The 22,207-nt window shown below is 40.2% G+C and overlaps 1 protein-coding gene across 3 annotated transcripts in view; it reads right to left on the reverse strand.

Moving 5' to 3' along the window:
• Nucleotides 1-22,207, reverse strand: part of LOC117945825 (von Willebrand factor D and EGF domains) — a 47,769-nt gene that overhangs the window by 8,123 nt on the left and 17,439 nt on the right. For all 3 annotated transcript variants that reach the window (XM_034873530.1, XM_034873531.1, XM_034873529.1), the window contains 19 exons: nt 21,479-21,710; nt 20,266-20,340; nt 18,788-19,017; nt 17,340-17,429; nt 16,297-16,441; nt 15,975-16,189; nt 15,566-15,639; nt 15,107-15,380; nt 14,550-14,746; nt 13,160-14,037; nt 12,125-12,261; nt 10,586-10,753; nt 9,879-9,983; nt 9,124-9,238; nt 6,802-7,052; nt 4,676-4,895; nt 3,291-3,428; nt 2,493-2,705; nt 1,368-1,766 (listed from right to left, as the gene is read on the reverse strand). In XM_034873530.1, coding sequence (XP_034729421.1) covers nt 1,368-1,766; nt 2,493-2,705; nt 3,291-3,428; nt 4,676-4,895; nt 6,802-7,052; nt 9,124-9,238; nt 9,879-9,983; nt 10,586-10,753; nt 12,125-12,261; nt 13,160-14,037; nt 14,550-14,746; nt 15,107-15,380; nt 15,566-15,639; nt 15,975-16,189; nt 16,297-16,441; nt 17,340-17,429; nt 18,788-19,017; nt 20,266-20,340; nt 21,479-21,710 — 4,156 coding nt within the window. The remainder of the gene's footprint in view (nt 1-1,367; nt 1,767-2,492; nt 2,706-3,290; nt 3,429-4,675; nt 4,896-6,801; nt 7,053-9,123; nt 9,239-9,878; nt 9,984-10,585; nt 10,754-12,124; nt 12,262-13,159; nt 14,038-14,549; nt 14,747-15,106; nt 15,381-15,565; nt 15,640-15,974; nt 16,190-16,296; nt 16,442-17,339; nt 17,430-18,787; nt 19,018-20,265; nt 20,341-21,478; nt 21,711-22,207) is intronic.

The following is a 22,207-nucleotide window of genomic DNA, read 5'->3' on the forward strand; positions in this document are numbered from 1 at the left end:
ATAAGAGGAAAACTAGTCCAGGGCGCTCGCAGAAATACAACCCAGTGCTTAAAGGTATCATGGCAAGAAAATGTCACTTTATGAGGTTTTTAACATTAAAAAACCTCAGAGAATTTGGCCCACCCATGAGAGAGAGAGAGAGAGATCATGGCTTGCAAACAAAAGAAGCCCCACCCTTCACCTTGGCCTGCCTCTTTCTTTCTTTACAAGGTTAACACAGGTTTGCGGTAAAATGCAGTTGGGTTGTCAAGGTCAAACACTAGCATATATGTAGCAGCTGTGAATTGAATGAACTTATTATAAATTATGTTATGTCATTTTTTTTACACTAAATGTTTGCTGCTTCAATGCAGATGAGTATTGACTGCAAAAGGCACATGTTGAGGATGAGGATCAGCCTGCACCGGAGGTGTCACTCCGACCATAACTTCGTACTAAGTTATGTTATTAATTTGTTTACAATATTTTCAGGCTTCAACCAGTGCTGCTCAATCAGAAAGACAGGGTCAGGGGGAGAAAGAGATAGATTTGTCAGGCACTGAAGAAAGAGCAGGAGAGGAGGACAGTATCCAACAGCGTGTCCTCCTCCTTTTATACAAAAATAACAATTGCGCCACAAATTGCTTTCTATGCAGTAGCAGAAGAGATGATGCTATTCCTGACATCTCTCATCTTTTTTCAAAGAAAATAGAAAGTCACTGCAGTCCTTATTTCAAAACACTGGCACTTTAGGATGAGCTGGATTGACAATGATGTTGATGGTGTCAAAAAGGATTTCGTGGTTCTGCTCGCTGGAAAAAATAAGGTTAGAAAAGTAAGAAGTCCTTGCCTCCTTAACCTCCTTATTATGTTCAGATAATAGTTCTTTGTAATAGATCCGGTGAACATACAAACAGTATGTCTTATCTTCCTTTCAAAACCATTCAGGCCCAATACATTATAAGTAGTTAATTACCTGGCACTGCTGTTCTATATTGAATGTTTGGCGGCCATTATCTATAATTCCGATATCCTTATCAAACAGGAAGCTGTTTAAAGACTACATTGACACAAAACGCTGTTATTATCTAACATGCTTTCACAGTCTAAGATGATAGTTATGATATTGTTGGATTTATTATTGATTGTGCCTGTGCTTTTATCTGTGTTTACTGTATTTGCTCATGTACTTTTATTTGGGTTTATATTGTCATGTATCTGAGAATAGGTCCTTTTATCTGTGCGTGTGTGTTTATGTGCCCTTGTATGTTGTTGTCTTTTAGGGACTGCAGATGAAAATAGGCCTGTATGGCTAAATCAGATTTACATGTTGATGATTTCAGTGCTTATGTTAATGAATGTGCATTGTCCCTTTCTCAATAAAGTACCTTTGCATGTGATTCCATCTCCGGTGTAGCCGTACGGGCAGCGTACACACCTGAAGGACCCAGTGGCGGTGGGCTCACAGGGAACACCAGGGAAGCAGGGTGAGTCAGCACAGGTCACAAGGGGAGATGGGGACCCCCATTTAACGGCGGTAGTGAGGTCAGGTCTCAGCTCTGCCTCACTGGGCTGGCCTCTCTGGACAGGGGTCTTTCTGTGATAGGAGGAACCTGTCCTGATACTGGAGACAGTAGCTTCTGGCCTCCTCCTGTCAGCGGGGCGTCTGGGGGAAGTGGGAAGCCATGAAGAGGAAGAAGAGGAAGAGGTGGGAGTCATTTCCTTGCTGGAATTTGATTTGATGATACGAATATGGCCATCTGCTCCGCTGGAAACTGTCCCCTGACCTGTAAAACACTGGAAGTTAGAGGATATGACTTAAAAAACTAACTTGGTTTGTCAACATTAAAACATGCCACTCTCTTTTTTTCCACATGGAATAAAATGCTGAGTTTATTTTAATTTAGTTTAGAGTCCTCTTACTTTCACATAATGTCCAAACTACATAACTAGTATAAAATAGGACAATGAGAAAAGAAAACATGAGACACACTTAAGGCAGGCAAACACTGATGCCAGTTTTAAACAAATTTTTAATTTATAACCACATAACGAGTGTCCATCTATTCTTATTTTCATATATCTTCTGAACATCATCTAATTACTGACTCTTAAACTAAAAAATAAGGACTTTTTGTCTTTGTCGTCTTTTGTTTTGTTTTTATATGAAACACTTTGAGCTGTATTTATTGCATGAACTGTTCTAAATCCAATTTTTCTGTAATTGTTAATAGTGAAAAAAATATGTCTTGTCACTACTTGTATAACCTTAATGACAATAGGCAGTAAATAATATATAAACAAAAAACTAAAACGTATACTAATACTACTAACAACAACAATAACACATTTTGAATTTAATTGATACATTTTAAATATTCTTCATTCGCATTATGCATTATGCTGATTTTTTGTATGTGAAATTTCTCATTTCTCCTGTTGAAGGACCACTTTTATCACTTAAAATCACACTGAATGTAAGTTTTGTAAGGAAAGACCCACTTAACTCTCACCTGTTGTTGTGCATGTTCGTCCATCTCCATGGAGACCAGAAGGACAGGGTCCACAGACGAAGCCCGCTGAGACGTGGGTGCTCTGGAAACACTGGACTCCCAGGTAACACGGCCGTCTGGAGCACGGCGACGAACCCGGCGGTTTGGGCCTCAATAAAACCTGCGGTACTCTTGATGGTGTGGTCGCTGCTTTGACCGCCGAGTCTTGGTTACCTTGGAAACAAAAAGGATGAAAACAAACTTCAACTTAACAAAAATATCCTAAGGGGTCCTCGCTGTCAGGTGAAAACTTTGTGTGGCTTTTCAGGAAACGGAAAAAGGCTGATTTGAAAAATAATTGTTGAGCTACTTTTCTGAGACAAAGACAAACAATATTACCTCATCACTATTTAAATATTTTATATAAAAAAAAGTTGTAATGATAGAATATGGAGCTACAAGGTTTCTGCCCAACAGCAACATTATGTAAGATTGCATGAATGCAATGAATGTAATACCAAAACTATAGAACGTCGGATGACCTCGAAAGTTCACCTGGTAGAGCGTGCGCTCTATATACAAAGGCTAAGTCTTTGCTGCAGCGGCCGCAGGTTCAACTCCGACCCACGGCTCTTTGCTGCATGTTTTTACCTTTCTTTCTCCCCTTTCACATCTTCAGCTGTCCTATATAATAAAGTCCCTTTATGCCCAAAATTGATCTTTATATCTTTTTTTTAAGATCATTTTTGGGCATATGTATAGAGTATCTCCAACCTCATCAAACCATTTTTAAAATAACATTTGAGGAAGAAGACTTACGTGTGCAGATTTTCCCATCACCACTGAATCCTTGGGGACAGACTTCACAGGTGAAGGAGCCCTGCGAGTTGTTGCAGCCCACTCCGGGGAAACAAGGCTGAGAGGCGCACTCATCTATATCTTCTCTACATGTACGACCTGAAAACACATGGAACACCAGGCAAAGTAATGTGGAAACATCAGCACACTTACAACCCAACTATAAAGAACAAAAACTGCAAATTAATTAGGCAATAACTTACATTTTGTTAAACTACAGTACACCATGACCATAATATAAGTGCTACAGTATAGCCTAACGGAGCTGTTTTCCAAAAGAAATTGACAAGTTGTCAACATTTTTGGCTTTCAGTTTCACACTGGCTCCTTTGTTGTTGTTGTTTCGGGGTCTTAAAAAAAAAAAGAAAAGAATTCTTCACTTAATTTTATAGTTTCAGCCACCAATGTTATAGGTGATAACAGGATGCAGTAACACCTGTAGCCTCTGCTTTAAACAGGACAGGAGTTTGAAAAGTAAAACCAGTCCAGAAGTGTTGATTGTACTAAACTGCTCAAGTATAAAACTCATACAACTACAATAAGTACAGCAGGTCAAATTTACACCAAAAGGTAATGTTAGGTCTAGTAAATGTTTTTAAATGAGTAGGGTGGACAGGGAATTGTATGTTCATGGTGTCTTGCTGGCTTTTGCGTCCATCACATCTTTGTGTTTCTCATCACCGTTCTCAGTGATTAAAATGTAATAAAACTAAGAGAAAGGATGGCCACAACTCCTCTGAAGGGTGGCACCATGGGAGGTAATGTGACATTAAAGGGGAACTGTGCAGTTTTTTTCAGCTTAATTTACCTTAACTTAACAGCTTCGGAGTCATTGAAATGGCTATTTGACTTTTACGTGTTGAATGGTGGTCGTCTTGCTCCCCCCTAGCATCTGTGAGCGGAAAAACACGCTTACAACTTTGGGCCGGTGAGTCGCCGGCTTAAGCATCAGGAAGTATCACGTGATATTAGGTCTTGCGATGTAAGAAATTGCTTCGCAGCACTGCAAACATACGCCCATTCACCAGCTAACGAGGTAGCGATGGAGTTTTTCACACTACCGTCATGGCTGAGCCGGCATGAATCTCTGGGGGGAGCTCTATAGAGAAACCTGCGAGCAAAAAGTGAGAAAATAACAAGAAATAGGCAAAAACTACATAGCACCCCTTTAACTACTGTAATTCCTCTGGGCATCAATAAAACGGTAAATAAGGTCACAGATAACTATATGACTCCTTCAAAATGCAGCCCTGCATCAAAGGAATCCACTCCTTAACCAAAACGCTGTGCCTCAGCCTGTTCCTTTAGGCGGTTTGAAGGAAACAGCTCTGCAGGGTGATCCCTACCTGTCATTCCTGGTGGACAGATACAGGAGAAGGAGTTGGGTGCATCAATACAGCGGCCAAGTCTGCAGGGGTTAGGTTTACAGTCATCAATGTCCACCTCACACCTTTCTCCTGTAAATCCATGGAGACACACACACAGGTATTCCCCACTGCCGGCAGGGAGCTTGCTGTTGGTTTCACAGGAGGCTCCATTCAGACATTCACAGGAGCGTACAGACACCTGAAGGAAAGGGGCAAAGAAACAGGTTCGGGATCTTAAAAACAAGGTTTTGCATCAGTGTTTTATATTGTATTGGTAAAGGTGTATTTAATTTGTCTCAAGTGTTTTTTAGACTTTTATTAAACAACGACCCCTGGAGGTTTATGGACATAGTGACACGTAAGAAAACAAAAGAAACAGGAAGTAATAAAGTGAATAAAAAAGGAACTATATACTCTAATATACTGTTTTACAAATACACTGATAATCAAACAAGCACACTGGTAATTTTTTCCAAATCTTCCTAAACTTACTTACTTGCATTTAGACAGATTTGTTCTGTGCACAGGGCTGCGCAGAATCATCATAATAGCAAACATATAGATAAAAATGTAAAGCTATAAGTAAGTTTCTCTACCTCACATTTCTAATTAACAATTGCTAAAATAGAAAAGATCAACTCTGCTAAAATGGTAATATTGTTTCTACTGCCCAAAGCAGTCATAGTTGAAAACGTACAAATACAGTTAGTGTATAAGATTTTTTTTTTAACCTCTTTATTACTACTATAAACAGGAAATGCACAATGATGTATGCCAATCAAGCAATGACTTTAGAACAGCACGGCAGATTTATCTTGGCAAAGAAAAGAAAAGAAGGGACACTTTTAAGATTAAATCTGTAATGTGTTGTCCCTGGACCTGTCCCTCCACCATCTGTAATTGCATCTGAAAGTCAATGTTTTGCAGCTGTGAGCAGCTCTCTTCCTTCCTGTGCGCATTCTGGGACCATGAGCGTCAGTTTGGTTTGAAATGTGCTGGGGAGAGATGCATTTGGAAGTGCATTTTCAGAAGTTCTGGGTACAATGACACATTTCCTAGTTTGGAGGACGCCATCTTGTATCTTACTGATGTAAATGAAAAACAATGTATAACAAAATGTGATTTCCGACACGTTCTATGAAGAAGAAAGCTTTAACAAAGTAACAAGTGCCACCCACCCTTTCCCCAACCTAGAACATATCCCAGTGTTACAGTTGTTGCAGTGTGCGCAGCAGCAGAACGGCTGTGCCTGCCCTGTGAGGATAGAGAGATTTGTGGATTTGTTGGCATCTGTTGCTCAAGAATAATTTGTGTTATGAACATTTATTTTTTTTAACTAAATTGAGCTTGAAGTTTTAAAAAAAAGTGGTGGGTACAAAATGACTGGTGATAAAATCTGATCCGTCCCAACCGACACTGACGCCTATGTATGGGACAAAACAAATAAATCAATGCAGATTCAGAAAACAGTCTGACATTTTTGGGTTTTCTTGCTTTTGTGAATTTTTTCAAAGTAAACACACAAAATACACAAAAGCGGATTATTAACCGTCTGGAATATTGAGTTGTGAAAACAAATAATTTCTATTTTGGACCTCCAACCTGACACTCATTGCTCAATATACCTGCATGTAGTAAAGTCCTACTGCTGCAGTAAAGATGTTCAGAAGACTCTGGTTAAACTTAACTGAACCAACGGCACAAATGCTGCTTCTGGTTTTTAAAATGGGAAAAATTATAAAAAGAAACAGACCAAGATTTTAACATTTAAAAAAATTAAAGTCAAAATGTAAAAAAAAAAAACAGCATCCCCATATTTCATGATCCATTTCTCCCCAGAAACAGAACATAAATATCAACAGAAATATTTTAAACAGAGGGTTATTTTTAAATGTACAACTTTTGGTCAAATCTTTCATCCTTAAAATATAAGCCACTTGAACTTATCACTCAACTACAAACTAATTCTATACACCACTGTACCACTTCACAAACATAGTAGAACATATTCATGCTTCATTTGTACTTGGTGGGTGTGAAACTGTAAAGTAAGGTCTGTTCGTGTCACACCATGACACTCAAAAGAAACACAAACCCAGCATTACCTGGATGGAGGCTCTGGTCTCAGCATTACAGTCGTCCGTCACTGTAAACTGGAAAGTGTGTGTGTCTGTGGTTTCAGTCTTCCACATCAGCAGGCCGGCCGGAGACAGAGATGCACCTTCAGGACCTGATTCCAGGGTGAAGTGCACCGCTGAGCCCTCAGGGTCCCGAGCTTTTAGCTGGTAGATTAAATTCTCCCCCTGGAAAGACCAGAGATGAACTGGCAACGACTGGAGCGCCGGAGGCCCATTCTCTGGGAAACACAAAAGAAGGAAATAAGTAAGAGACTTATTAAACCGATGAGTGGGTTTATATGTGGTAAGTGACAGAATGAAGCTGAAGAAAAGTAGATTTTTTAAGCCCTCTGTCAGAGCCAAAACATTACATAGGCCAGGCAGTTATCTTCTGGTTTTAGCTTATCAATAACATGTCTGTATTGGTCCATATTAGCCAATAAATGGTCTCTCAATGCCAAACCTTCCTCCACACTGCTGCGGAGGAGGGTCTGCTAGTGGCTGGTGGCTAGACCACATAGCATTCTGGGATGGGAGAAAAACGTGCTTTGGTGTATTGGCATTTCTTTAACCAATCCCAATTGTCTTGAGCGGTGACTTGCGCCGGACGGAGCCACGGTGCCGCTGCAAAATATTCTCAGTAAGGAACTTGTTTTGGTGGAACATGTGTATGTTCAAAAGTTGTTTTAGTCATGTAGAAAACTCAGATTAAAAAATAGTCTAGCTAGCTGTCTGGATTTACCCTGCAGAGACCTGAGGAGCAGGTAACCATAGTCCTCATAGATCCACCGGAGTTTAAAACTCCAACCCAAAGACAGCGGAAGGTGACGGACATCCGGCTTAAAAATGAGGGACACCCGGCGGAATTTCCGGCGGGACCGGAGCAACCAAGCGCTGTGGACATAGACTACTAATAAATGATAACAAATTGCAGTCCAGGAAATGCAAATGAAAGAGTGACAGAATATTTTTTTTGCCTTACATAGACCATACAGAACTTAATTCAGCACTTTTATAAAAGCTCTATTCATCCTTAGCTTTTTAAGCTCCAATTATAAATATTTCTTCTTATTTTTCATCTATATTTCTCATCTTAATTTTAGTATATTTTGTACAATTTTTTTGTGTATATTGATAACATTTTTGTGGGCATTTTTGCCTTTATTGAAAGGGGTCAGTAGTGCGCTTACAGGAATCCACCACAACACTTAGTTACTTAACTAACTAAGTTACTAATACTAATTTAATTTACAGAGATGCTAAGTGTTTTGAATTCACAATATTTGCTTTTTGTATAATGCCCCGCTCAGGTTGTATCTCTTAAAGAACCACATTTAAGAAACTTCTGATGAAAAATGTTTGTTAAAAATGATTATCAGCCAATGTAATGTCATCAGATTTGTTCACTCTAAAATATCAACATCTGCTTCAAAAATCGAGTATAGATCAGGCTACCTTTAATATACAAATGAATCATTCATTAAATGCAGGCATGAACAATTTAGCTAGGTTTGATCAATAATCCACACCGTGTCCTGCTATTGTTATTACTCAGATTTGACTTTGGAAAGGCAATGCTACATGTTCTGTTTCACCTGAACGGAGTGGAGCTGCGTTTGACCTACTTTAAGTTGAAGAATTCAAGTTGGTCAGAACGTGTAACAATAAAGTAAGCTGTCCTCAAATTAACGCCGGGGGACAGAAGTGAACTTCAATAGCTCCAATCTTTGCAAAGCTGCTGACAAATTATACAAACAGCCCGGAGCAACTACCAGCCACAAAACTCAGGGATGGCTATCCAACATCAGCTCTACTGAGGAAGTGACACGTTAAAAACATTTTCAATCTAGCAGTGTGTGCAACATCGTCTAGACTTCTTACCTGTAGGGCTGGGTATCATTACAAAGATTTTGATACTGGTACCAATGCCAGTACCGTGACTTTGATACCAGTTCCTGTACGATACTTTTTTAATACCAATTTTATAAAATCCATTTTAACAAAAATAAATTACAACATTAAGGCAAAAAACGTTTTTTCTTGCATGCCTCTACGACGAATAATGTCAAAAAGCCAATGACAAACATTATGAGATCTTGGTAGAAGCATGTAGCATACTTCCTGGCTCACTGCCGCTGATGAGATTTAATCCTTAGGTATTGAAATTTGGTACTGAATTGTATTGAAGAGGCTTTTTTTCGATCCTCAATACAATTCGGATGTTGCGTAAAAAGGATTGAATTCGTTACTCGGCCCTACTGAGCTGTGAGACAAACCAGATGAGAAACAATTGCTTTTCCATGTACATACTCTCCGCTATGGACCAAGTGTGTTTGGAAGAGTCAGGGCGACATGTGAGGCAGGGGCTGCTGGGATTGGACTCCCCCTCCCTGTAACATTGGCCATCTATGTTGCAGGTTTTCTCCTGGGAAGAAAAGACGATAAACAACAAAACATTAATGATTAGTGTTTATTTCTCTTTGAAAGAAACTTGCCTTTCAGAACTTAAAACATGATGCTCCAACCCTGACTTACATAATTGAGCTACATGGATTTATGTAAAGCATACGCAGAACACGGCAGCAGGAGAACAAGAAAGGTTTTGTTGAAACACTCGTAACAAAATGAACCTGTCATTTGGTTTGAGGAAAACCACTCTAATTATTTCCTGTGTTTAGGCATACCTCACACATTCAGTAACACTACATTACAATCAGATCACTGGTTGTACTGTTATCATTCATAGTTGCATGATGAAGGTTCACGCTACTGCAGAAAACAGATAAATAAGAAAGAATATCTAAAAAATCTCAATCATCCAATCAGAAATATAACAGTTTAACAGATGAATGATGTTCCCTCTCAAAAACATGGCTGGAACAACCACAACAAAACACTTAATTATACAAATAATAAAAATCGACATCATCCAATCGTAAATACATAGTAGATATAATGTGTTGAATTTAGAAATATTCATAACCACATCTAATTTATTTTTGGGATTATTGCTACTTTGGGATCCATGTACAAAATCACCATCCCTACCAGAAAAGCTGTCTTACCCTTAGGGTACAGAGGACTTCAGCGTTGAGGCTGCAGATCTGGCAGGCTCCATCATATAGAGTCAGTATCTTGGCGTTACTGTAGCTGTAGCCATCATTGGAAACCTGCCATCAGCAGAAGCTTGATTAATGTGGATTGCTGAGAAAAGGCATTAAAAAAATAAACTGAACTGCAATGAGGTGAACTGTGGTCGGTACAATCTGAGAATAATGTCTTTCAGGTAGACTTTGGAAACAATATAAACTGTAAGTACTGTGTACCAAATCTAACTGCTGTGAAAAAGTATTCCCACACTTGGTTTCATGCGCTTGGCAGTTGAGTAAACTAATCCATTCCGTGTTTCACACTGCTGAGTTTATTTTCATCCTAAACTACGTCAAAGCTGGAGAGAAACTCTAGCTGCACTCTGTGGACCCTTTCCATAACTACAGCCAGCAAATTAAAATGAACAAACCTTCACATCTGTCTACTTTGCATTACTTCAGTGCAGTTTTATTGTATAATTTCATACTGGTTGATTTTGAGAAAATAAAATATCTTGCAAAAATAATAAAAGATGTTTCATGCAAATCCCTTGTTTTATGAAGGGTTTAATGAGAGACGCCTGGGAGAAGTAGATCAATAACAACTTGACAGGATTTCTTTCTTCTTCTTTACAGCAGTTTCAGCTATGTGCATTGCCAAAATGGTTGGAGACGTGACTAACTTTGATCTGCCAGCGGGCCAGGGGCCTGACTGTCATCTGCTCCAGGTCCAGGCCTGCAGGTGCCCGACGGCTGTCCTCCAGGGGGAGCTGGCACTCCAGAGACGTCACATCCAGAAAGATGGCCAAGACAAACTGGGGCTCGTCCAGAACCCACTCCCCATCGTCAATCTTGGCAAGAGACAGAGATTGAGAGTGGCAGGAGGTTCAAAAGAGAGAGGGACATTAGTGAGCAGGGAAGTATAGAAAGAATTGATAAAGTACAAACAAGTAAAAAAAGACGAAAACAGAATAGTGCATTGTAAATGAGGCAAGGGATGGCAAGGGGTTTACTTGATTACTTATTGAATTCCTGCATTAATTGTGTTCGTATACTTTCAGCGAGATGGTGAGCTAGAGAAAGTCCTTGAACTGGAGGTACATCCAGGTAGCTGTCAATACAGGATCTGTCCCTCCTGCACAATTTGATCTGCGAATGTGCAATATATTGGCGCATGCGCGGATGATATCAGCAGGGACAAGGATTTACGCCACTGCACAATCTGTTCCCATCAACAGTTAAAGAAAGTCTGTTCGCCTCCACCGTAAAGCTAACGTTAGTTTAGCTAACAGCTAATTCAGCCAACCACTGGCTGAGACAGCATGTAAAAGACCCGCAAAAATAAAAATAACCCTTCAAATATATTACAGCTGTTATGTCAGTTCTACTTTACTTGTGCTCATTTAAAATACAATCACTCAATAGTTGTCTTTATTATTACTGTAAAGTCTTAAGTTAGCAGTTGCTGCTTTCCCCACTGTTTAGCTTGAGTAACGTTATTTTAGGCTTTAGGCTATTTTTGGCTAGCGGTCAGCCAAATTAGCTGTTAGCAGACCGCTACTGTGGAACAGATCGTGCAGTGCCGTAAATCCCTGGTAAATCCTCGAATATCATGATTATCATCTGCGCGTGCAGGTAGGTAGCCTGGTAGAGCGTGCTCCCCATGTACCAAGGCTCAATTACCACATGGGTACTTTTGGGGTCCTATTCTCCAAATTAAAGGCTGAAATGCCTCAAAAATAATCTTTAAAAAACAAAACACTGTAGACGTTTTCGCTAGGTGTGTGTTACTGAAAAGTTAGTCTATATCCTTGATGTTCCACTTCCAGGATTGCGCAGGTGCCGCAGAAACTTCCAACGGAATGTATTTTCACTGATGTCAGTTTCTTTCCTCTTTCTTTGTGTTGGGATTTTAAACTCCGGAGTACCTATGAGGACTATGGTTAACTGCTCCTCAGATCCCTTCAGGGTAAATCCAGACAGCTGGCTAGACAATCAGAGTTTTCTCCTAACTATTTTTCAGGGGCTCTGTGCGGAGCTTAGCACCGTCCATGACAATTGTGATTTGTTGTGGTTTAAAGAAATGAAGAAACTGAAGAAAGAATTGACAACTCCTAGGTATGAAATGATTTCAATATTTTGAGGTAAAAGAGGAGGCATGCACAGCAAAGCCAAGTTGTAAACAAGGAGATAAGGAAACGGGAAGCCGAAAAGCAAAGTACCTTTTCTTTAACAAACTCACACTTGAGCTCGTAGGAGTTCTTGAAACCTTCACCGTAGACCTGGATGGTGGAGCAGTCTCGCTGTCGGACATTACAAAGACCCTCCGTCTCCAGCTCAGTAATCTCTGGGATCTGGTCTTCACAACATCAACAACAAAACAGCATGGACTGTTAGCCCTGAGAATATATTGCTAATAACAAACTATGTGTCTCGCAACCTTAAGTCTGTCATCGCAGAGATCCTGTGGAAAGGTAGATGTGCAAGGATAGAATGTTAGAATCATACCTTAAATGTTTTTGTGCTGTGGGTGTATGTCAGTGGTGGAATGTAATCAAGTACATTTCTTCAAGTACTGTAATAGAGTACAAATTTGACTTAAGTCTTTTCTTATAATTATTCTTATTATTATGATTATTCTTAATCTATTATTATTTCATGTTTATTGTATGTATGTATATTCTTTCCTATGTGCTGCTGTAACATCATAATTTCTCATTTTTGGGATCAATAAATATCTATCTATCTATATATCTTTTAATGCTACTTTCAACTTCTATTCTGCTACATTTCAGAAAGAAATATTGTACTTTTTACTCCACTACATTTAACTGACAGCTTCAGTTACTAGTTTCTTTTGAAATATTTTGCATATAAAATACATGTAGTTTACAAAATACAATGTTTTAATTGTAAATTAAACAGCTGAAATGATAAGCCGATTAAACTCTGAGCTGTTTTGATCATTTGCAGTTTCCAAAATGTGAGGATTTTTCCGCATTGAGTTCTGTTCCTGGTAATACTTACATAGTTTTACTTAACATTTTTAATTCAGGACTCGTGCTTGTAATAGGGTATTTTTTTTACTGTCAAAGTTTGTCTTTGTAATGGACACTACATTCCACATTACTGTGAACATATTTTAGGCATTTAACAAAGATGTGTCTGCAATAAACTAAGTTTGGCTGATGTTTTGGCTTTATTAAAGACTTCTCTAGAAATAGTGTGTTTGTGTCAGTGTATGTTTTGTATGTTACCAGACAGCACACTGCAGTCGTATGACCCAAATCCTGGGAAGCAGACACAACCCCAGTCTGAGCACTGGCCGTTCCCGTTGCACAGATTGGGACATTTGAGGACAGCCAGAACATCCTTGTACTCTTCTTCTCTACTCTTCTCCTCGATTAGCCTCCTCTCACACTCATTTTCCAGCAACGGTAAAGTTGCATTCAGCCACGACTGCTCATCCTTCAACTGTAGGTCGGTAATGCACATAGCCATCACGTGGCTAATTATTGACTCTTCTAACAGGCGCACACAACTTAACGCTATGCTGGAGCCTGCCACAGCCTGCTGACACTGAGTCCTGGCCTGCTGCTCGGTCAGGCCAGAAGGTGTGGGCCATGTTAGGAAAGAATCTAGTTGAACTGTTGCTTCGTGGTCCTCTGGGAAAAAGTAGGTGAAACCCTCTAGATCAGACTGGCTGAGGCTTTGGCGCGGAGAGTTAGAAATGTAATGGCGGCTCTGCTGCCTGCCTCTGCTGTGAGTTGAGGTTGAAGCTCCATCGCTGGAGGTTCTCAAGGAGACGCTTCTTTCACTCAACTCAGCATCACTACCTTGATCCTGGATGTGTTGGCTGGTGTGACCCGGAGGCAGCGGCTGTCTGTCGCTTCCATCACCTTTGACCAGCTCCACCGAGTCGATGTACTCAGCTGTGACGTCCAGAATGGGAATGACACTGGGGAGCTGCACGTTGCCATGATGAGAGCAGGTGGGGTTGGAGGATGTGACTGGCTGAGATCGGGCTCTGGGAGACGTGAGGCGGGGCTTTGCCTGACAGTTACAGTACCTTCGGGGGCTCAGTGTACTCAGGTGGGATGGCACTGTGTCAAACAGGCTGCTGCCTGGAGGGAGCCTGACAGAGGAAAGGAGGAGATGTCAGTGAAGAGGAAACATAGTTTGACAGGAGCGTTTTTGCATGGCGTGATAGCCAGCCCCCCCTCCCCATCCCATCAGGTCATTTTGACTTTGTGGTCTTTGTGACCCCTGGGATCTGTGGACCAGGGGAAGATGCCCGGCTTTTTAAAGCTGGAGTACACTAGATTAAACTTAGAAGATGATTGGCTACTAAATGACTAGATAAAAAGTGTCTCAAATGTATAGACACCCTAAATAGTTAATAGCTCAAAAGCTAATATACTGCCCAGCCAGGTTCCAGACCGCTGAATCCCTGCCACATCTTCAGCGATTCAAATAGGTCAAGCAATAAGATCATTGATGGCTGGTAGAGGCCGAAACAATTAGCCAATCAGAGTTTGGCAGGCGGGAATATATTTCTTATTTCTAAATAGCTTCATAGGTAGCTTCATTGATAAATAGCAACAAAAAATGATAATGAATTATGATAACATTGACACAGACACTGACCTCCATTCAGTGATAAAAGCATGCAGGTGCTCCAGTGTGGCGCCCCCTGCTGAGTGGAAGTCGTTGTCTGAATGTCCATCGTAGGTCCCACACAGGCCTTCAGTGTGGCTCCGGTCTGAACTGGGAGCTCTCAGTGTCAGACTCATTCCCCAGTCAGACACGTCTGCACGAACAAACGCTCCGGACGAGAAGGTCATCTGTAAACAGCCAGAGATTCAGGACTATCACACAAAAAGACAGAGAGCATGTTTTATATGCCAGATTTGACATGGTAGTTGGTATAAAAGTGTGTCGAGTATGAAAAAAATACAATTGTCATAGCTCATTTACTATAAATATGATTGTTTATGTACGTGTTGGGCAAACCATGATAATGTAAATATACATGATGTCAAAATTTTACATTTTGATAAACTAAATTAGATGTATTAAGCTTCTTGCTTGTCCAAAATTCTGTTGTGATTCATGAACTAGAAGCTATGTATGAAGAGTGTGTATCATGTAGAGAATTATTTAGCTGTAATGTAGGTTGTTTCAGTAATCTGTAGAAAGCTCACCGTGACTTTGCGCCCCTGGTAGGACTCGGTAATGCGAATGCCGCTCTTGCTCAAGTCTCTGTTCTTAACGGACAGGTGAGGTTTGGTTTCACCCATTTCTCCGTTGCACATGTCAAAAGCAATGACATCACCGCCGTCCCTCACCACAAAGCCGCACACACACGAGGCGGCGTGCAGCACGCTGCCGCACTCCCACTGACGAACATGGACCTCAAATGGCCTCAAAACGCTCTTATAGAGAACAAAGGTGCCAACTTGGAAGTTCTCATAGTACCTGTAAATAAGATAATATTCACAGAATGGTTTGCCCTCCAGTCCTTCTTACATAGACCATAAGATATTATTATATTACAGACAGAGACATTTTTTACTATGGACAATTTCAAATTTCCACATTAACAAACAGTTTATTCTATATATATTAAATATTTCCAGATAAACTGAATGAGATTGAAGTACCTGCCATCGAATGTGATAATGTGAGGATCTGTGAAGGAGTAGCAGTAGGCTGAGGGAACATCCTTCACTGTTATCTGAAATGACACATCACTGTAATTCCTATTTAAAATAAAATACTCAGGATACTTGATTACAGTACATGAATGTACAGTTTGTTCTCCGATGCATATTTAAAAAACAACAGTGTCATGTCGTGAAAGCAGTTTGAAACAATGATAAGAAAAAAGTATTACAAAGAGGGTTAAATAGAAATAATACTATATACAAAGAACTATACCGAGTACATAGTGAGTTGAAGAGCAATTTAATTTATACAAATAAAAACTTCATAATAATAATAATTAAACCGTAAACAAATTATTACTAAATAGCATAACAAATCCCCCCTAGGACTATTTATTCTGTTTACCTCAACAGGTTCTGGTGAGTATCCGCTCCAGAGAAAATTCGATGTGACGATGGATTTAACAGAGATCTGAGTCGTCCTGTTGGCATCTTTGACAAAGTCTGTGACGGGGCTGAAGTGGATCAGAGCGCGGCTACAAACCCCGTCCCTACAGGGGACCCGGGACAGATCCACCACACAGGAGGACAGAGACAGATCTGCACCCAACAAACCCTCACCTGCAACAGAACAAGGAATGAGGCGCGGTTTGTTTGCATGATGATAAAAAACGAAGAAAAAAAAAAATGTGTGGTTAATCTGTGATTGTCTTGCTGTAAGTCCTCACCTTCACTGCTTGTGCTGAGCTGCAAAGACAGAGTGCACAGCTCTGTTGAGGAGGAGTCTTCCAGACAGGGGACAGGAACTGTGCTCTCAACCACCAGCTCATACAGCCTCCCGTCCTCAGATACACTGCTCACCTCTGGCCTTAGCTGCAAAAAAACAACGTTATAAAGCGATCAGCCTTTTTATCCATAGAACCTTTGGATAAACAGGTACATAGACATTCAGAGGGAGAGGTTTTAAGGAAAGAAATATTTCTCGGAGGAATAACTAATCTCTTCAGCCAAAGCGCTTTTGTAAGAGCATTAACTAACAGACATAAATTTAGTTTAGTTTAGTTTATTTTGGTCATTTGTAACTTAATAGATTCAATACACTGGTAGAAACAAATAAATACACATACCATTAATGTTTTTTCTTGCAATAAAATAAAACAAACACAAAAAACAGGACCAAAAAGGTGTAGGCTGAAGCCTAAGGTGTAGACTTCAGTCTACCCTACCCTTTTTACGTGAATTATTATCATTCATGCAAAGTAATCAAAGAATACGGTGAAGAGAAAATTTGTTAAAATCTAAATTAATTAATAGAAGAAAAGAATTGTTTGAGTAGAATTGTATTTCTGATGCATGTTGATGGTCAGCAAGATGGCATCGTTGTCTTTAAGAACCAGGCCAGATGTTTACCCCTGCTTGCAGTTTTTATGCTAAAATAAGCTAATTAGCCCCATTACACTCTAGCTCCATACGCAAAGACATGAGATTGCTATTAATCTTATACCAATTATTTACCTATATTTAATTAAATTAAATACAGCATACCATAAACAGAACAGTCACTTTTTATTCTGTGTAAGTATACATATGTACACATACATACAGGAATATAATAAAAACCAACAGACAGAACCACACGGACATGCATGCAAAAACATAGAACTGCACAAACTAATTATCTTTCTTCACTACAAATATATAATCATTGTCTTGCTATTTATCAAGAGACAACATACACACAGTTATAAAACTATAGAATATTGGGATATACCATAATCCCAGCAAAGAACTCCTGACTTTCCACTGAAGCACTACGGACGTCGGGCGAGTCCAAGAAGAAAGTGACGCTGGAGCAGTAAATCTGAGAGACGGAGAGATTTGTTATCTTTTTTAAAGAAAACCTGCAATTGACAAGCCTACCTAGTAAAGGGAGAGAGTGAAGGAGAAGGAACAGAAGGAAACACATAGGGAAGAAATCCTGGATGAATAAAAGGTTTCCTAGTTAAGGCCAGGTCACACACACATACATGACCAGTTGGATGTTCAGAAACATGATTAGATAAAATTGCCCCATTGGCCTTATAGAGCCGTTGTCTAGTCACCGTGAAAAGACATTCTATAGCGCTGCGGGAGCATTTCAATGACCAGTAGGATGTAGCGTTACATAGACATAGGAAAAGAGCGGTTATAATCATTTAAAACTAAAACATAATACTTTAGTGAATTTAATAATTTGTAAGGCCTTAACCCTTTGTGTTGTCTCTGGGTCAAATTTGAACCATTTTCAAAAGAATTCATATCAGGAATATGGGTTTCTTTCAACAAAATTGCCCAAAATGAACATAGATGCATGAAGAGCAGGTGAAATATATCATTACTTTAATAGAACTTTGGGTGTTTTATTCTATTTTAAAGCATTTGAAAAACATTTTTAAACTATATATTTTTAAACTTTTTTTACCATATCTTGACTAAACTTTGACATAAAGCGGTTTGTGAAATCCACTCAACATCCTCTGAGCTTAACTGCTATTTATCTAAACTAAAAAATAGGTATAATTTCATAAAAATTAGGTTTATTGAACATAAATCACAATAAGTGACAAAAACATTGGGGGAAAACAGCCAAAAACAGTCAACGGGGTTAATGTTTAATTTTAAAATGTTTGAGTTTTTAAAGAGTCCTTATCATGCTTCCCCTCCTCCATCTTTTATTGTGTTATACAGCTTTTTGTGTATATACTAGATGTATACATTACAAAAAAACACATTTCACTCCAAATCAAGTTTTTTCTTTCCTCAACTGCTGTAAAACGGCCCACCCACATTCCTGTTTAAAAATTCTCAATTAGTGATGTCATTAATTGAGAAAGCCAGCCCAGATTTTCACACGTGCTGCCCAAAGGTGCTACCTGAGCAACCACAGTGGCCAGTGGCGTGTTTGAATTTGGCTAACCAACCACAACAGAGTGGGACAGCTGACTAATCAGAGCAGACTGGGCTTTTCAGGAAGATGAGCCAAAAGTATTTTACTGCACCAGAGACACTGCAGCATTATACAGTATGAGAAACATAATGTTTTTGGTACATCAAAGCATGTTAACCTATTCTAGTAGAGAGTCTACTAGGGCTCTTTAAGACCCTACGGAAACCCTGGTGAAACTTAACTGCATGCCGACAGGTTTAAATAATAGCTTTTTTTGATTTAAACAGAATAACCTTGTCCCCCAGACGGAGGTTGAAGCCGTCCAGCTCAATAAAAGCGGAGGTCTGGATGGTGGTCTCCTGTTTGAGCTCCTCCTTCCTGCCCTCAGGTGAGAGGCGGGACCAAGCCACCACGTAACCCAGAGAACTGTTGGAGCTGCTCCCAAAGCTACACTTCAGGTAGATGGACTTTCCTGTCAACTCCGAGACAATCACTGGTGCAGATGGAATGGGAGGCTGCTTTGCTGACAGGAGAGAAGCAGAACGATTGGGTAGATCAGTGGCGTCTAACGTGTGTTTTAGATTAGATGGTATTCATGCATTTTTCCTCTGCATGATGGTAGTGTAAAAACCACAGCAGAGGTGAAAAGGGAAACCAATCTAGCTTTTATTAAGAAAGCAGGGCCCTTTACTGTTTACTTTGTTGTATAGTACGTTCATGTAAATCATTCTCTTGTGTCAAAGTAAAATTAAAGTCACAGTCTGCAATTTAATTCCCCCATTTTATTCCACTTTCTCCTATAAGACTTTATATACTCATAGGCTTCCTTTTAAACGTCATTAATGATTTGAGTATATAGTGCAGCATATGGCCAAAAGTATGTGGACCGTCTGGCTCCATACACCCTGTTCTTTTAATCTTTTAATTCATTGAAGTTTTTAATGATGTAGGCATTGACCCTTAATCACCAGTTCTAACAGTTGGGGGAAGGCCCAGGTTCAACATGACCATAAAGAAATGTCTTTCCCAGTTTGTTGTGGGCTGGCCTGCACAGAGCCCATTCAGGTTCAGATATCTGGAGGAAAGTCCAATTTAATGGTCTCCTGCCCATGTTATTGTTTTTTTTGTTTTTTAAGTTCAACTAGCACATATGAGTTCAACAGTGGGGAACACACTTTGTTCACGCATCCATGTATTTCTGTGCCAAATAATCTCTATTCAGAAGAAAATGAGACCCTATCCCAGATGATATACTGTAAGCTTCATAAAGTGTGCTTTGTTTACCGCTGCTATTACATTAACAAACATAAACACATAATTGACTATCACTGGGCTGGAGACTGGTGCTACAACAACTACAACTTCTAATGCTAAACTTCATCATGACGAATGCAGAAAATGGTTGTGCAGAGGTAGGTAGCTACAGCCACCGACAGAATCACAGCAACCTGAATTCCATTATTTAAAACAATGTAATGTATGTAATGATATTTCATCTCTCTCTAATTAAACCTCCCTCCTCCTTTCCCCCCCTGCCATTTTCCTAAAACCTGCCTTGGCGTAATTCATGACCTGGCTGAGGGCCGTCACCATGGAGACGAGGCCCAGCGGACGCCGGGACACATGCTCAGCTCGTTAAGAGGAGCGGTGTGGGGGCCGGCGGTGCATTCCTGACCGCATGGCAACTCCCTGACCTGATTGTTTTGGTGTTTGACCCAACAAGAGGAGGCAAGAGTACAGTAAGCTGTAAACACAGCAGCAGGATTCTCACTTTCACATGTTCCATCGACGTTCACCTCGTCAGGGCCACAGCTCCGTGCCGTTGTGGGTAAAATGTCCAACATCTCTGTTATGACAGATAAGAGAGCAACAGCGTAAAATAACATAATAGAAAATACTACAGTAGATGGCAGAGAAGAGACTCTGTGAGGTTGTTTTTAAGACTTTATCTAGGAAGCAGCTTAGTTTACAAGTGCAATTATTTGGAAAAGTGTTATAGTGTATCCAAGAAAGGAAAAGAAAGCTTCACACTCATTACTCTGTTGCCTTCTAAAGATCTATATCTTGCCACATTGCCTTCTTTAGGATAATCTTGTAACCGGCCTCCATCTGGGCACTATGGTATGCTTGCATGATATTACCATCCTTTATATTTACACAATGCAGATTCAAGCAACAATAACACTCCATTTTACTGTTAAGAGTTGTATAACAGGACACCTCAAACATTTAGCATTTTCCCACTACATGGTACCTGCTCAACTCGCCTCAATTCTACTCGCCTTTTTGGGTTTTCCATTATGAATAAAAGTACCCGGTACTAGCTAACAGGTACTTTTTTTAGCATTGCCTGCATCAAGGTTCCAAGCCAGCTGAGGCGATACCAAAAGGTGACATGAAAACCTGCAGACTGATTAGTCGGAGAGAATCAACACTATTCACTGCATCGTCATTGCTAGTAACCATAGACAGTTAAAGAAAGCTAGCGACAGATGTGGGTGTCCTGTACAAACCCGCCATTTTTAAATAGTAGCTGTGTTTTTCTTTTTGCTGCCTCCAATTTCTTTTGAAACTAAATGTGTCTTCTGGCTGCCGAGAAAAAAACAGCCCAACTTTGACGTTCTGTGTGTGTGAGTGTGTCGTATTTGGTCACAGCAGTCTATGGTCCCACATGAGGCGGTGCTATATCTGCAATGGAAAAAGGAGGATGGGGCACCGCGGTCGAGCCGAGCCGTGTCAAGCTGGTACCATGTAATAGAAAAACGACGCAAATGTACATTAAACTGCAGGTAACTATAGCAACAGTACTTCTACTTTGTGCTGGATTACCATCTAATCTCAGAGGTGAAACAAATTCTGGATTTAACTGACTACAAACAAAAAAATGGATAACAGGGATGACTATTTGAATACAAATCTTCTATTTCTGTGGTCATGCATAGGTTTAATACTGTACTCTGACATTAAGAAAATGTTTTGACTACCCTGAGCACAGTATCCCATGCATCCCTGCGTAGGCTGCAGCAGGTAAACGTAGAAGTCTCCACAGTTGCGAACGGTGACCGGGATACGGAACATACAGCAGTCTTTGCTGTTGCCAGGGAAGAGCTGCCAGGCTGCACAGGCCGTCAGCTGCCTCACCTCCTGGGGTCCCGGCATGGACTCACCCTCACCCAGGGAGAGCCACACAGGAGCCTGAGTCCCACAGTGGTTTACCTGGATGTTTGGAAAGACATTGAGGGAAAGACATTAGAGCATACACATTTTTATTGTAGTTACTTTGCTGTACTAAGGTGAAACGTGACATATTAATGAAAGCTTTGCTTTGCTTTGCTGCTATTCCCAGCAACTGATGAAAATAGAAATGTCACAAACATAGGCCTGCAAAATCAATTTGAGCTAATATAGCATTGATCTGAAAATTCTATTTTGTAACACTTAGTTGCATGTTATGCTCTTTTAAAAAAATCATGTCTGACAAATCTAGCTATTTATGCAGTATCATAAAGACATCGCCTTATAATGGAACACATGTTCACAGCAATCCACTCTTCCTTCCACCGCCCACTCCTGTGGATATCTATCACCCAGGGAGAGCAGTGATGCCCTGGGAAGGCCGAGGGAGGCTGACACTTCAGATAGATCCTGCAGGCTCCTCACAGCAGAACCCCCGCAGGAAATAATACACATTCCAGCTCTCCTTGCACTTTCCT

The sequence above is a fragment of the Etheostoma cragini genome, chromosome 6 (genome assembly GCF_013103735.1).
Source record: "Etheostoma cragini isolate CJK2018 chromosome 6, CSU_Ecrag_1.0, whole genome shotgun sequence".
Taxonomy (NCBI): domain Eukaryota; kingdom Metazoa; phylum Chordata; class Actinopteri; order Perciformes; family Percidae; genus Etheostoma; species Etheostoma cragini.